This window comes from Bos grunniens, chromosome 19, assembly GCF_055505025.1.
Source record: "Bos grunniens cultivar Pamir isolate PY7600 chromosome 19, Bosgru_T2T1.0, whole genome shotgun sequence".
Lineage (NCBI taxonomy): Eukaryota > Metazoa > Chordata > Mammalia > Artiodactyla > Bovidae > Bos > Bos grunniens.
In genome coordinates this window covers 56,251,217-56,265,000 of record NC_141183.1, presented here as the reverse complement: position 1 = coordinate 56,265,000, position 13,784 = coordinate 56,251,217, and the positions used below count along the sequence as shown (strand labels likewise).

General features: G+C 41.9%; 1 protein-coding gene and 1 long non-coding RNA gene across 5 annotated transcripts in view; one reads left to right on the top strand and one right to left on the bottom strand.

Moving 5' to 3' along the window:
* LOC147352761 (uncharacterized) overlaps positions 1-13,784 on the bottom strand; it is an 81,304-nt gene that overhangs the window by 3,445 nt on the left and 64,075 nt on the right. The window contains exon 3 of one of the 2 annotated variants that reach the window (XR_015146952.1): positions 6,351-6,388. The exons of the other annotated variant lie outside the window; for it this stretch is intronic. This is a non-coding gene — a long non-coding RNA (uncharacterized LOC147352761). Of the gene's footprint in view, positions 1-6,350; positions 6,389-13,784 lie in introns of those variants that run through there. 2 annotated transcript variants of the gene reach the window in all.
* Positions 1-13,784, top strand: part of ANKFN1 (ankyrin repeat and fibronectin type III domain containing 1) — a 480,938-nt gene that overhangs the window by 414,506 nt on the left and 52,648 nt on the right. For all 3 annotated transcript variants that reach the window (XM_086355670.1, XM_086355668.1, XM_086355667.1), the window contains exons 11-13: positions 3,693-3,792; positions 4,101-4,233; positions 4,711-4,827. In XM_086355670.1, coding sequence (XP_086211796.1) covers positions 3,693-3,792; positions 4,101-4,233; positions 4,711-4,827 — 350 coding nt within the window. The remainder of the gene's footprint in view (positions 1-3,692; positions 3,793-4,100; positions 4,234-4,710; positions 4,828-13,784) is intronic.

Below are 13,784 nucleotides of genomic sequence, written 5' to 3'. Positions count from 1 at the left end.
TAGAAGTTTGAGTACCAGTGTTCTCAGAGTCCAGTGGGGAAATATGCTGTAAGGAAGCTTTCATTTAATCCACTTGTTTTGAGTACATACCACTCTTCTCTTCCATTTATAACCACACATCATGTCTTTCACACCAGAGCGCTCTGTTTTTATTCTTTCCTGAAATTAAGCTATGGTCTTTCATCTAGAATGAGGAAGGGATAGGGAAGGCCATCTAGACCTCTAACTACCTTTTAAACAGATTTCAACAAACCCTCCTCCTTTTAGCTCCGCATTCACCATTCACTTCCAGCAGTGTATGATGCCCATGGGGTGCGTCATGTTACTTTCCAACTTTTTCCACTGTTGGTTAAGGATTCATCTTCCTCAAGTCTACTAAATCCCTCTGTCCATCTGCTTCCTAGCTATCAAAATTCACTTGCTTTTATCTCCTTTCCCATCTCTTTGTCTTTATAGATTTACATTCCTTCCTCTTTTAAAATCTCTTAAATTTTTAAATCTCTTAAATTTTTAAATCTCTTAAGCAAGAGAATTCCAGAAAAACATCTATTTCCAATGGAAAAGGTCAGTTTTCATTCTAATCCCAAAGAAAGGCAATGCTAAAGAATGTTCAGACTACCGCACAATTGCACTCATCTCACACTCTAGCAAAGTAATGCTCAAAATTCTCCAAGCCAGGCTTCAATAGTACATGAACCGTGAACTTCCAGATGTGCAAGCTGGATTTAGAAAAGGCAGAGGAACCAGAGATCAAACTGCCAACATACGTTGGATCATTGGAAAAGAAAGAGAATTCCAGAAAAACATCTACTTCTGCTTCGTTGATTCTGCTAAAGCCTTTGACTGTGTGGATAACAACAAACTGTGGAAAATTCTTGAAGAGATGGGAATACCAGACCACCTTACCTGCCTCCTGAGAAACCTGTATGCAGGTCAAGAAGCAACAGTTAGAACTGGACATGGAACATTGGACTGGTTGCAAATTAGGGAAAGAGTACATCAAGTCTGTATATTGTCACCCAACTTTAACTTATATTCAGACTACATCATGCAAAATGCCGGGCTAAATGAAGCAAAAGCTGGAATCAAGATTTCCAGGAGAAATATCAGTAACCTCAGATATGCAGATGACCCCATCCTTATGGCAGAAAGCAAAGTGGAACTAAAGAGCCTCTTGATGAAGATGAAAGAGGAGAGTGAAAAAGCTGGCTTAAAACTCAGCATTCACAAAACGAAGATCATGGCATCCAGTTCCATCACTTCATGGCAAATAGATGGGGACACAATGGAAACAGTGACAGACTTTATTTTCTTGGGCTCCAAAATTACTGCAGATGTTGACTGCAGCTATGAAATTAAAAGATGCTTGCTCCTTGGAAGAAAAGCTATGACCAGCCTAGGCAGCATGTTAAAAAGCAGAGACATTACTTTGCTGACAAAGGTCCATCTAGTCAAAGCTATGGTTTTTCCAGTAGTCATGTATGGATGTGAGAGTTGAACCATAAAGAAGGCTGAGTGCTGAAGAACTGATGCTTTTGAACTGTTGTATTAGAGAAGACTCTTGAGAGTCCCTTGGACTGCAAGGAGATTGAACCAGTCAATCCTAAAGGAAATCAACCCTGAATATTCATTGGAAGGACTGATGCTGAAGTTGAAGCTCCAGTACTTTGGCCACCTGATGCAAAGAACTAACTCACTAGAAAAGACACTGATGCTGGGAAAGATTGAAGGCAGGAGAAGGGGATGACAGAGAATGAGATGGTTGGATGGCATCACTGACTCAATGGACATGAGTTTGACCAAGCTCCAGGAGATGGTGAAGGGAAGCCTGGCATGCTGCAGTCCATGGGGTCACAAAGAGTCAGACACGACTGACCGACTGAACAACAACAACAGCTCTGCTTTCAGTAAGGTTTGGAAGAGAGTAGCATGTGATGAATATGTTCAGTATGCGGCCTTTAATCAGAACTCCCAGCAGCATTTCAAGTAGGATATGGCCAGCCAAATTCACGTTGAAGTTAGAAGAAAATGCTTTCGCTTTGTCCTGGCAGGACTAACCACTATCAGCACAAGCTTGAAGCTGGCATGAAAGCTTGCATCAGTCAGCTCATTCCCAGCTTGTCCTATAGGATCAAAGGCAGAGCCACAGTGGGCCTCAGGCACAGGCCATCTGCCCAGGTTTCCATGTCTAAGAGCAGTAATAGACTGTTCTCATCCCCAGTAACAAGTCTGTCAAGAGTCTGGTGACGACCCCAACAACCTCATCTTCCCTTCATTAATTATACTTAACAATTAAATCAGTGATCATCTAGTTCAGCTTTAGGGAGCACTGCTTGCAAATACTGTTACAGGTAATCTACTACTTTTTTTTTTAATTGAAGGATAATTGCTTTACAATATTGTGTTGGTTTCTGCCATACAGCAACCTGGATCAGCCATAAATATACATATGTCCCCTCCCTCCCACCCCCTACCCCATTCTACCCCTCTAGGTTATCACAGATAGCACCAGATAACCTATCACTCAGAGAAGGCAATGGCACCCCACTCCAGTACTCTTGCCTGGAAAATCCCATGGACAGAGGGGCCTGGTAGTCTGTGGTCCATCGGGTCGTGAAGAGTCAGATACCACTGAACAACTTCCCTTTCCCTTTTCACTTTCATGCAGTGGAGAAAGAAATGGCAGCCCACTCTAGTGTTCTAGCCTGGAGAATCCCAGGGACGGGGGAGCCTGGTGGGCTGCCGTCTATGGGGTCCCACAGAGTCGGACACGACTGAAGTGACTTAGCAGTAGCAGTAACCTATCCCTAGGTTATCGCTGAGCTCCCTGTGTTATACACCAACTTCCCACCAGCTGTCATTTTACATATGGTAATGTATAGGTTTCAGTGGTACTACTTTTATCAGTGAGAGCTCCAGATTGTAAATAAAAGAGCTAAACAAAAGCAATGGATGATTTGCTCATCACAGTAACCACAGAACCTAACATATAGTAGTGTCCCAATAAATATTTGTTCAGTGAATAAATGTATTCTTCTGGGTACGGGTTTATCTTTTATTTTAGACAAACCACTTAACCTCTCTATGTCAGTATCTTCTTCTGAATAATGAGGACATTAAGCGTGCCTACAGCTATTTTTGTAAGCCAACATACACACTGCAAAAAAAAAAAAAAAAAAAACTACCCCAGAATATTAGCAATGGTTCTGCTAAAGTGGCTGGATATCATGTGTGGGGTTTTGTTCATTTTCTATGCTCCAGACTTCCTGTAATGTGCCTATATTAATTTTATAATGAAAAAAAAATTAATGGAATATGTAGTCTAATAAGAGTTTTGCCAACATTGAGAAGTGAATATTAAAAGGCAATATGGGCCGGGGACAAAAGTCGGTTCTTTTTATCCCACCTCATAATAAATAAGGAGGATATAAACAGAACACCTGCGTGATTGCCCCTGGAGTTATAAACGTTACTCATCTTCAACATTTTTGAGGAGCTATTCATTAACTGAGTTAACTACTGGCATCTCAAGATACAGAAGCCTCTGGACAAAGTGAATGAGCTGAGTCCCTCTGAAACTGAATATAAGCACACTGAGAGGACAGGGGAGAGAAAGGCAAAAGATGGGAAGAAGGCTCTGAGAGTGCTCTTTTTCCGGTGAAATTCACACTGTATTTTTTTCTGTGTTCCAGAAAGTTCAAAATTGCAAACCTCGGGCCGTAAGCAGTCAGTCTCCAGGAGCCTGAAACACCTATTCCATTCCTCAAACAAGTTTGTGAAGACCTTGAAACGGTGGGTCCTTTGTAGTTTTTCCAGGAAGTCTTAGCGTCTCAGGAGTCTACTGATTTTGGTTCTGAGGGGAAACTCGGTAAATATTTCTGTTTTATTATTAAAAGAATATAAAATTCACCTTTGTTCTGAGAATCTGGACAAAAGAGTTATTTCTTTGAATTCTAGCCAGTAAATTTGTGGTACTTAACAGGAATCTTTTCATAGGTATATTTCACATTATCATTTATCATGCCCCAAAATATTATTTCCATGATTCAGGCGTGGAGAAGATGGTTGAGGACAATTTTTATTTTGCTTTTTCTTTTCAGGGGACTCTACATAGCTGTTATATTTTATTACAAAGACAATATGTTAGTCACCAATGAAGATCAAATACCGATTGTTGAAATAGACGACTCTCACACCAGTTCCATTACACAAGATTTTCTGTGGTTCACAAAGGTATCCTGAGTTCTAATTTTATTCTTCCCCACTTTGCACCAACAGTACCTCACATAAATCTCTAAAACTTTAGTTGAGAAGTTGAGGAGTCTCCAGTGAGCAAAATATTGGAGTGGGAGTAAATCATCTCAATGGTCTCTTTCTGGCCCAATATGCCCTTTGTCATTAAAATGCTAAAATAGTATCTACACTACATTTTCAAAGCAAAGAAGCCTCCATCCTGTCAGATTGTGTCTCCACTATTCTGAGTTATGGGATCATTTGGCAAAGACTAAAATGGGGATCTGATTGTTTCATTAACATTCAGATCTTTTTCCAATTGGACAGAGATCAAAAAGTTGTTTTGCGTGTATCTGAAAATGGACTGGAGAACAAACATCGGGTGTCAGGTTTCCTTCCCCCTGCTTTGCTTTGATGCCACAACCTAAATCATGCACTGGCTTGGATGATGATATGACCTCGTGAGTTCTTTTGCAGCTGTCTTGTATGTGGGAAGATATAAGGTGGTTGCGGCAAAGCGTACCTATCTCCATGTCCTCGTCCACAGTATTACAAACTCGGCAGAAGATGCTTGCAGCAACAGCCCAGCTACAGGTGAGGGGCTAGGTTTCAACACAGACCTCCAAGGAAATTTTGGAAACACATGTCAGTTAAGTTACCAGTCCCACCTGGAAAGGGAAAGGGTGGGCTCCTTGCTGGTTTAGATCCTTAGACGTATGAAGTCTTCTCGGATACTCTGAGCGGTACACCTGTCTTTGTAGTGAACCTGTGCTTTTGACACTCTCCTGGGGGAGGAACAGAGGTTTATCTTGAAGAATCTAGAAGTAAACAAGGAGTAAAGAGACCTGAATTCTGGATCTGATGTTAATCGGTCAACTCATTTCTGCTTTCTGGATCTGAGTTTCATCATTTGCACGATAAGAGTTTGCCTAGCTCTCTTGATGAGTTCTGGATGTTTCGGCATCCTGTGGATCTGTATGAGTGTACAGAGATGGAAAAAGAGACCCTCAGATATTTTAAAGAGCTTCTTCGCTTGATGTTACGGGAAAACAAATCTATCTGCATACATTTTTAATAATTAAAAAACAAACCAAAAAAAAAAAAAACTCTTAAAGACTTATGTTTCATTCTGAATTTAACCCTTCTGTACTATTAACCCAATCAGATCATATCTCCAAGCCCTGCAAGAATCTTTGTCGGTTACAGAGCTCCTCTTAGAAATGACATTGAATTCTAGCCAGGCATTTCTGGGTTTCCCTTTCATTGTTCTGTTTTGTTTCAATATTATCTGTATTTGTGGTTCTTAGCACAAGAAAACCTCTGCTACATAGAATTAGGATGTTTAAGGTATCGATGAGGCTTTATCAGAGATGGGTTGGTGATGTTGTTCAGTTGCTGGGTCGTGTCCAACTCTTTGTGACCCCATGAGCTGCAGCACACCAAGCTTCCCTGTCCTTCATTAACTCCCAGAGTTTGCTCAAACTCGTGTCCATTGACTCAGTGATGCCATCCAACCATCTCATCCTCTGTCACCCCCTTCTCCTCTTGCCCTCAATCTTCCCCAGCATCAGGGTCTTTTCCAGTGTGTCAGTTCTTCACATCAGGTGGCCAAAATATTGGAGCTTCAGCACCAGTTCTTCCAATGAATATTCAGGGTTGATTTCCGTTAGGATTAACTGGTTTGATCTCCTTGCAGTCCAAGGGACTCTCAAGAGTCTTCTCCAGAACCACAGTTCGAAAGCATCAATCCCTGGTGGCTCAGACAGTAAAAAGTCTGCCTGCAATGCAGAAGATCCAGGTTCGATCCCTGGGTCAGGAAGATCCCCTGGAGGAGAGCATGGCGACCCACTCCAGGATTCTTGCCTGGAGAATTCCATGGACAAAGGAGCCTGGTGGGCTACAGTCCATGGGGTCGCAAAGAGTGGGACATGATGGAGCAAAGAACACTTTCACTTACCGTGATAAGTATATATCTACAAGGCTAGTGTATAACATAGGGAGCTCGTCTTTCCCATTCTGTTGTTTTCCTCTATTTCTTTCCTTGATCGCTGAGGAAGGCTTTCTTATCTCACCTTGCTATTCTTTGAAACTCTTCATTCAAATGGGCATACCTTTCCTTTTCTCCTTTGTCTTTAGCTTGCGTCTTCAGTAAGGTCTAAAAAACAAAAAGTGCCCTCAATTTCAACTCACTCTTTTTTTCATTAATTTATTTAACTGGAGGATAATTACAATATTGTGATTTTTTTCCATACATCAACATGAATTGGTCACAGGTATACATATGTTCCCCCCATCCTGAATCCCCCTCTCACCTCCCTCCCCACCCTATGCCTCTGCGTTGACCCCAGAGCACCAGCTTTGGGTGCCCTGCTGTATATATATGGAATTTAGAAGACAGTAACCGTGATCCTGCAGGCAGGGCAGCAAAGGAGTCACAGACATAAAGAATAGAATTTGGACTCTGTGGGAGAAGGCAAGGGTGGGATGATTGAGAGAATAGCATTGAAACATATACAGTACCATATGTAAAATAGATGATGGCCAGTGCAAGTTCAACTCACTCTTGATTGCATAATCTTCTCCTTCAACTCAAGATGTTCTTGGAGCTGGGCCATGATGACTGTGCTAATTTCAAAGAGGCTTTTCCTTTCCTCACTGACCAGCTCTAATTGGACTAAGCCACTATACCTCAAAACAGCTCTTTGTTTAGGATAAACTTTATTCTCAGTAGGCCCCTTGGTCCCTTAGTGAAGTTCTTTCTCAGGAGTCCTTAGCGGACCCTCCCATTAGCCTACCATACAACCCAGGAATGTTTAGATTACAAACTGAACAACTTTAGAATTTCAAATGGGGCTCTTTATTTTATGTTTATTAGACTCTTCCCAGAACACCTTCATCTAATATCAGAGAAGGACTAGGCTGTCTCAAGTGATTGCATTTAAACACTGAGGGGCTAGAGAGAAGTCATAATGGTCAGTGTGTCCTACTCAACAATTCAGTTCAGTTCAGTTCAGTTCAGTCACTCAGTCATGTCTGACTCTTTGCGACCCCATGAATCACAGCACGCCAGGCCTCCCTGTCCATCACCAACTCCCGGAGTTCACTCAGACTCACGTCCATCAAGTCAGTGATGCCATCCAGCCATCTCATCCTCTGTCGTCCCCTTCTCCTCCTGCCCCCAATCCCTCCCAGCATCAGAGTCTTTTCCAATGAGTCAACTCTTCCCATGAGGTGGCCAAAGTACTGGAGTTTCAGCTTTAGCATCATTCCTTCCAAAGAAATCCCAGGGCTGATCTCCTTCAGAACGGACTGGTTGGATCTCCTTGCAGTCCAAGGCACTCTCAAGAGTCTTCTCCAACACCACTCAACTATTACTCCCATTGAAATAGCTCTTGGATTTGGTGCCCCCGATATATCGGCCCCCATCACTTTTCATAATGCATCTGCCCTTTTCTGAAGTCATTTTCCTCTTTGTCTAACTTAGATTATTTGGCCAATAATAATTACCCTCTTGAAAATCCTCTAAATTTCTGACCACTCCCTCCCTCCACATTATTTATTTGGAAAAGATCCAAGCCTGGATAAATCCAACATGCATTCACTACTCTGGAGCAGTTGCACACTGCTGCATTAAAAAAAAAATAAAATTACTAAACAGGGACAGGGAGTATGATTGGCTTTATAGCTTATGTTATTACTACAATTCTCAGGTATAATATTACCTACTGATCACGTTCCATTTCTCTACTAAATTCACTTTCCCAAATTACAAGGCAACTATTTGAAACCTTCTTCATTCTACCACATCCCCTCCCCTTCCCCACACTTTCCATCCCCACATCGGGATATAGTTTACTGTATAACTCTTTAAGAAAATAAATGGGAAATAATTATTTGTCTATGACCAAATTGCAAAGCCTCCTTGTACTCTTCCTCTTCCTTCTCCCCATTCCAACAGACAAAGCCTCACTCCTCTTACCAAAGGCTCATCTCTCATATGTGCTCTAGATTTCAGTTCTTCCCTCCCTTCTTCAACCACAGTCACTCTTCTCCTCCTTAGACCCAAACTTGAAAGAGTAGCCAGCATTCTCTTTCTCCATTCATGTCCTCACTTCCCCTTTAGTTCCAAGCTCTCTCCCTGATTTTGCTAACGTCATGCCTACCAAACTGCTCTCTCAGGCCACCAATAATCAGAGGCAGATGACGTTCATAAATCTTGAGCTTCAGGGTCCCTCACTTGCATGATCCCCTGTGGGTGTGGGAATTGTGGAGTGTTTAGGGAGGGGAAGCTGAGTTACAACCAGCAAGCATTTCTGGTAAACTACCTAAAGAAAGGGCTTCCTAGGTGGCTCGGTGGTAAAAATCTGCCTGCCAATGCAGAAGACACAGCATTGAATCCTTGGGTTGGGAAGATCCCCTGGTGAAGGAAATGGCAACCCACTCCAGTATTCTTGCCTATAGAATTCGATGAACAGGGGTGTCTGGTGGGCTATAGTCCATAGGGTCACAAAGAGTTGGACACAACCGAGAGACTGAGTATGCATGCATGCCTAAAGAAATCCCAGATCAAAAATTCCAAATACTCCAGTATTGGGGGAGATTTTCTTTCTCAGTCTAAAATATTCACTTTTATTTTTTTAAAGTGACTTTTATACCTAACCTTCATGTTTGTAATTTTTTTATTCTTTATCTTAAAGAGGGCCCCCAAACTGTGTGGTCAGATCAGATCAGTCACTCAGTCGTCTCTGACTCTTTGTGACCCCATGAATCACAGCATGCCAGGCTTCCCTGTCCATCACCAACTCCCAGAGTTCACTCAAACTCATGTCCATCGAGTCAGTGATGCCATCCAGCCATCTCATCCTCTGTCGTCCCCTTCTCCTCCTGCCCCCAATCCCTCCCAGAATCAGAGTCTTTTCCAATGAGTCAACTCTTCTCATGAGGTGGCCAAAGTACTGGAGTTTCAGCTTTAGCATCATTCCTTCCAAAGAAATCCCAGGGCTGATCTCCTTCAGAATGGACTGGTTGGATCTCCTTGCAGTCCAAGGCACTCTCAAGAGTCTTCTCTAACACCACAGTTCAAAAGCATCAATTCTTCAGCACTCAGCCTTCTTCACAGTCCAACTCTCGCATCCATACATGACCACAGGAAAAACCATAGCCTTGACTAGATGGACCTTTGTTGGCAAAGTAATGTCTCTGCTTTTGAATATGCTAACTAGATTGGTAATACCTTTTCTTCCAAGGAGTAAGTGTCTTTTAATTTCATGGCTGCAGTCACCATCTGCAGTGATTTTGGAGCCCAGAAAAATAAAGTCTGACACTGTTTCCCCATCTATTTCTCATGAAGTGATGGAACCGGATGCCATGATCTTTGTTTTCTGAATGTTGAGCTTTAAGCCAACTTTTTCACTCTCCACTTTCACGTTCATCAAGAGGCTTTTTAGTTCCTCTTCACTTTCTGCCATAAGGGTGGTGTGATGTGGTACTGGCCCCTAAAAAACTTGCATCCATCCCTCCAATGATTTCAGTTTCACTATATCCGATAGACACTTTTAAATCCTCTTTGAAGCTGACATCTCAGTAGCATTTGATACAATGGTCTTATTCATTTTAAAATTTTAAACTGTCACATCACTTGGCTTTCATGACTCCACACTTTCCATATTTTTCCAACTTTCTGGTCTGGCTCAGTCTCCTTTGCTAGCTTGAATGCTATTTCCTCCGATTAGAATCTGCTTCTTCTTCTTTGTCTCACTAATTCCTACATATCCTTCAGATCTCAGCTTCATTTTTTAAAATTAATTTATTTTTTATTGAAAGATAATTGCTTTATTCAGCTTCATTTTTATACTTCCTCAGGGAGCCTTTCTCTGATCTCCCAATTAAGTGAATCACTCGCAGAGCACCTTGTATTCTTCATTCAGAATGGTGACCAGAATCCCATCTGTTAATTATTCATATCATTTTTGGTCAGTGTCAACTTGGACTGTGAGTCCCTGAGAGCACATCTCTGTCTTGGTTATCACTATATCCACCATGTGTGGCACATGGCAGATCCTCTTTACCTACTTCCTAGATAAATGTATGTATCAGTCCAACCTCTGTACCCCTAAAATCACATTTGAGGATACTCTATCTGACCAAAGGGAAAAGGGATTACCATAGTTTACCATAGATTGCCATAGTTAACAGCTGGATAGTTCTCTAGCCCCTCACAGTGACCAGTGCCTTTGAGCATTCAAAATAGTTACCCCTTGCAGCGCCACAGGCCAAAGCGCTGACTACTGAAATAATAGAAGTCACTTTCATCTTTTTTTTGTAGGAAATATTGCCCAAGTTCCTTACTGATCTTTAAGTGAAAATGTCTGGACTTACTGAAGCCACTCTTTTGGGGAGAGCAGGGGGTGACAGGGCACAGGAAAAACTTCACAAAATAGGAAGAAGTATAAATTTGGGGAGATTTATATGTAATACTTTAGGTCTCCTTACTAAGCTAACATTTCTTACAGTGTTCTGAGAAACAGCATTCCTAAATAGCTTGACTGGCATCAGCCATACATAAACCCTGTTGCTTTACCTGTGATGTATCTCATTTTAATCTCCTCCCATTTCCAGCATCACTATCACCGCCTCATTACCCCACGTATATCAAAAGCTTCCAAAGTCATCCTCCTGCTTCCAGTCTTCACACCCTCCAATCCATTCTCCATACTCCTGCCAGAGTAGCCAATAAAAGGTCCTGACCATGTCATTCCATGACTTCCATTTTCTCGAGAGCGGCCCAGACATTTGACCATGGTACGCACAGGTCTTCCTTGCCATTTTTCTCCCCCTCAGGGGTCTGTAGATCCGTCATCATAGCACATGCAAACCACTGTGCCTTCTGAGCCTTATTTTCCAGTTTGTACTCTATAGGGAGGCTCTTTAATACATGATAATAAATAACAATCACAAAACAACAACTTTCGTTTCCCTAACAGAGTAAATGCCAGGCACTATGCTAAGTTCTTTACAAACTATAGCTCATTATCTTCACCACACCATAATGTGAAAGTACTATTATTGGCATTCACTTAACACAGGATAAAACTGAGGCCTAAAAAAGGAAAATAACTTGCCCAGGGTTCCACAAATACGAAATAGCAGAGTATGGATATAAACTCTGACATATACAACTCCACAGCCTGCGTTTTTTCCCACTATTTCATCATCTTATCGTGTATTCATTTTACAAAAAGCAAACAAAAATTTTGAAAAGAACAAATTATCTACATTATAGTCTAAAAAGAAAAAGTGAAAGTCTGTTCTGCATCATTTGGAGTCTATTTAGTAATGAAGTGAAGTGAAAAAGTCACTCAGTCATGTCCAACTCTTTGTGATCCCATGGACTATACAGTCCATGGAATTCTCCAGGTCAAAATACTGGAGTGGGTAGCCTTTCCCTTCTCCAGGGGATCTTCGCAACCCAGGGTCTGAACCCAGGTCTCCCACATTGCAGGCGGATTCTTTACCAACTGAGCCACAAAGGAAGCCCAAGAATACTGGAGTGGGTAGCCTAGCCCTTCTCCAGCAGGTGTTCCTGACCCAGGAAACTTTATTTGGAAGAAGGTAAAGTCACAGACACCAAATTGCCAGCATCCGCTGGATCATGGAAAAAGCAAGAGAGTTCCAGAAAAACATCTATTTCTGCTTTATTGACTATGCCAAAGCCTTTGACTGTGTGGATCACAATAAACTGTGAAACATTCTGAAAGAGATGGGAATACCAGACCACCTGACCTGCCTCTTGAGAAACCTATATGCAGGTCAGGAAGCAACAGTTAGAAATGGACATGGAACAACGACTGGTTCCAAATAGGAAAAGGAGTACGTCAAGGCTGTATATTGTCACTCTGCTTATTTAATTTGTATGCAGAGTACATCATGAGAAATGCTGGGCTGGAAGAAGCACAAGCTGGAATCAAGATTGCCGGGAGAAATATCAATAACCTCAGATATGCAGATGACACCACCCTTATGGCAGAAAGTGAAGAGGAACTAAAAAGCCTCTTGATGAAGGTGAAAGAGGAGACTGAAAAAGTTGGCTTAAAACTCAACATTCAGAAAATGAAGATCATGGCATCTGGTCCCATCACTTCATGAGAAATAGATGGGGAAACAGTGGAAACAGTGGCAAACTGTATTTTTTTGGGCTCCAAAATCACTGCAGATGGTGACTGCAGCCATGAAATTAAAAGATGCTTACTCCTTGGAAGAAAAGTTATGACCAACCTAGATGGCATATTCAAAAACAGACATTACTTTGCCAACAAAGGTCCATCTAGTCAAGCCTATGGTTTTTACTGTGGTCAGGTATGGATGTGAGAATTGGACCGTGAAGAAAGCTGAGTGCTGAAGAATTGATGCTTTTGAACTGTTGTGTTGGAGAAGACTCTTGAGAGTGCCTTGGACTGCAAGGAGATCCAACCAGTCCATTCTGAAGGAGATCAGCCCTGGGATTTCTTTGGAAGGAATGATGCTAAAGCTGAAACTCCAGTACTTTGGCCACCTCATGGGAAGAGTTGACTCATTGGAAAAGACTCTGATGCTGGGAGGGATTGGGGGCAAGAGGAGAAGGGGACGACAGAGGATGAGATGGCTGGATGGCATCACTGACTCGATGGACGTGAGTCTGAGTGAACTCCAGGAGTTGGTGATGGACAGGGAGGCCTGGCGTGCTGCGATTCATGGGGTAGCAAAGAGTCGGACACGACTGAGCGACTGAACTGAACTGAAAGTAACAGTGGTAAAGAATCCACCTGCCAATGCAGGAGACACAAGAGATGCAGGTTCAGTCCTTGGGTTGGGAAGATCCCCTGGAGTAGGAAATGGCAACGTACTCTCGTATTCTTGCCTGGAAAATTCCATAGACAGAGGAGCTTGGCAGGCTACAGTCCATGGGATCACAAAGAGTCAGATGTGACCCAGTAACTGAGCACGCACAAAAAATATGAATACTACCTGAGCAGGAGAGATACATATCTGCCAACATTTGGATTAAAAAAGAAGAAGAAGAAAGATTAGAAAGCCTGTAAGTGACCAAGACCCCACAATGTTTTTTCCCTACTTTTAGGAAAATGGCAGAGGCCCCAAAAGGCAGAGGTGTACCTTCCTCCTACATTGAGAGATGTCCCAACTACTTATCCTCAAAATATAATAATCTGACATTATAGATTGGGTTATATTAAACTTCCCTCCTCTACAGCTTTTATTGTTGTGAATTCATTTATTTTATTTTTTAAATTTTTATTGGAGTACAGTTGATTTAAAACGTTGAGTTAGTTTCAGGTGTACAACAAAGAGAACCAGTTATATACTTACATATATCCAGTCTTTTTTCAGATTCTTTTCCTATATAGATCATTAAAAAATATTGAGTGGAGTTCTCTGTGCCATATTCTAGGTCTTGTCTTTATTAGTTATCTATTTTTATATATAGAAGTGTGTACATGCCAATGCCAATCCCAATCTCCCAATTTATCTCTCCCTATCTTTTCCACCTTGGTAAC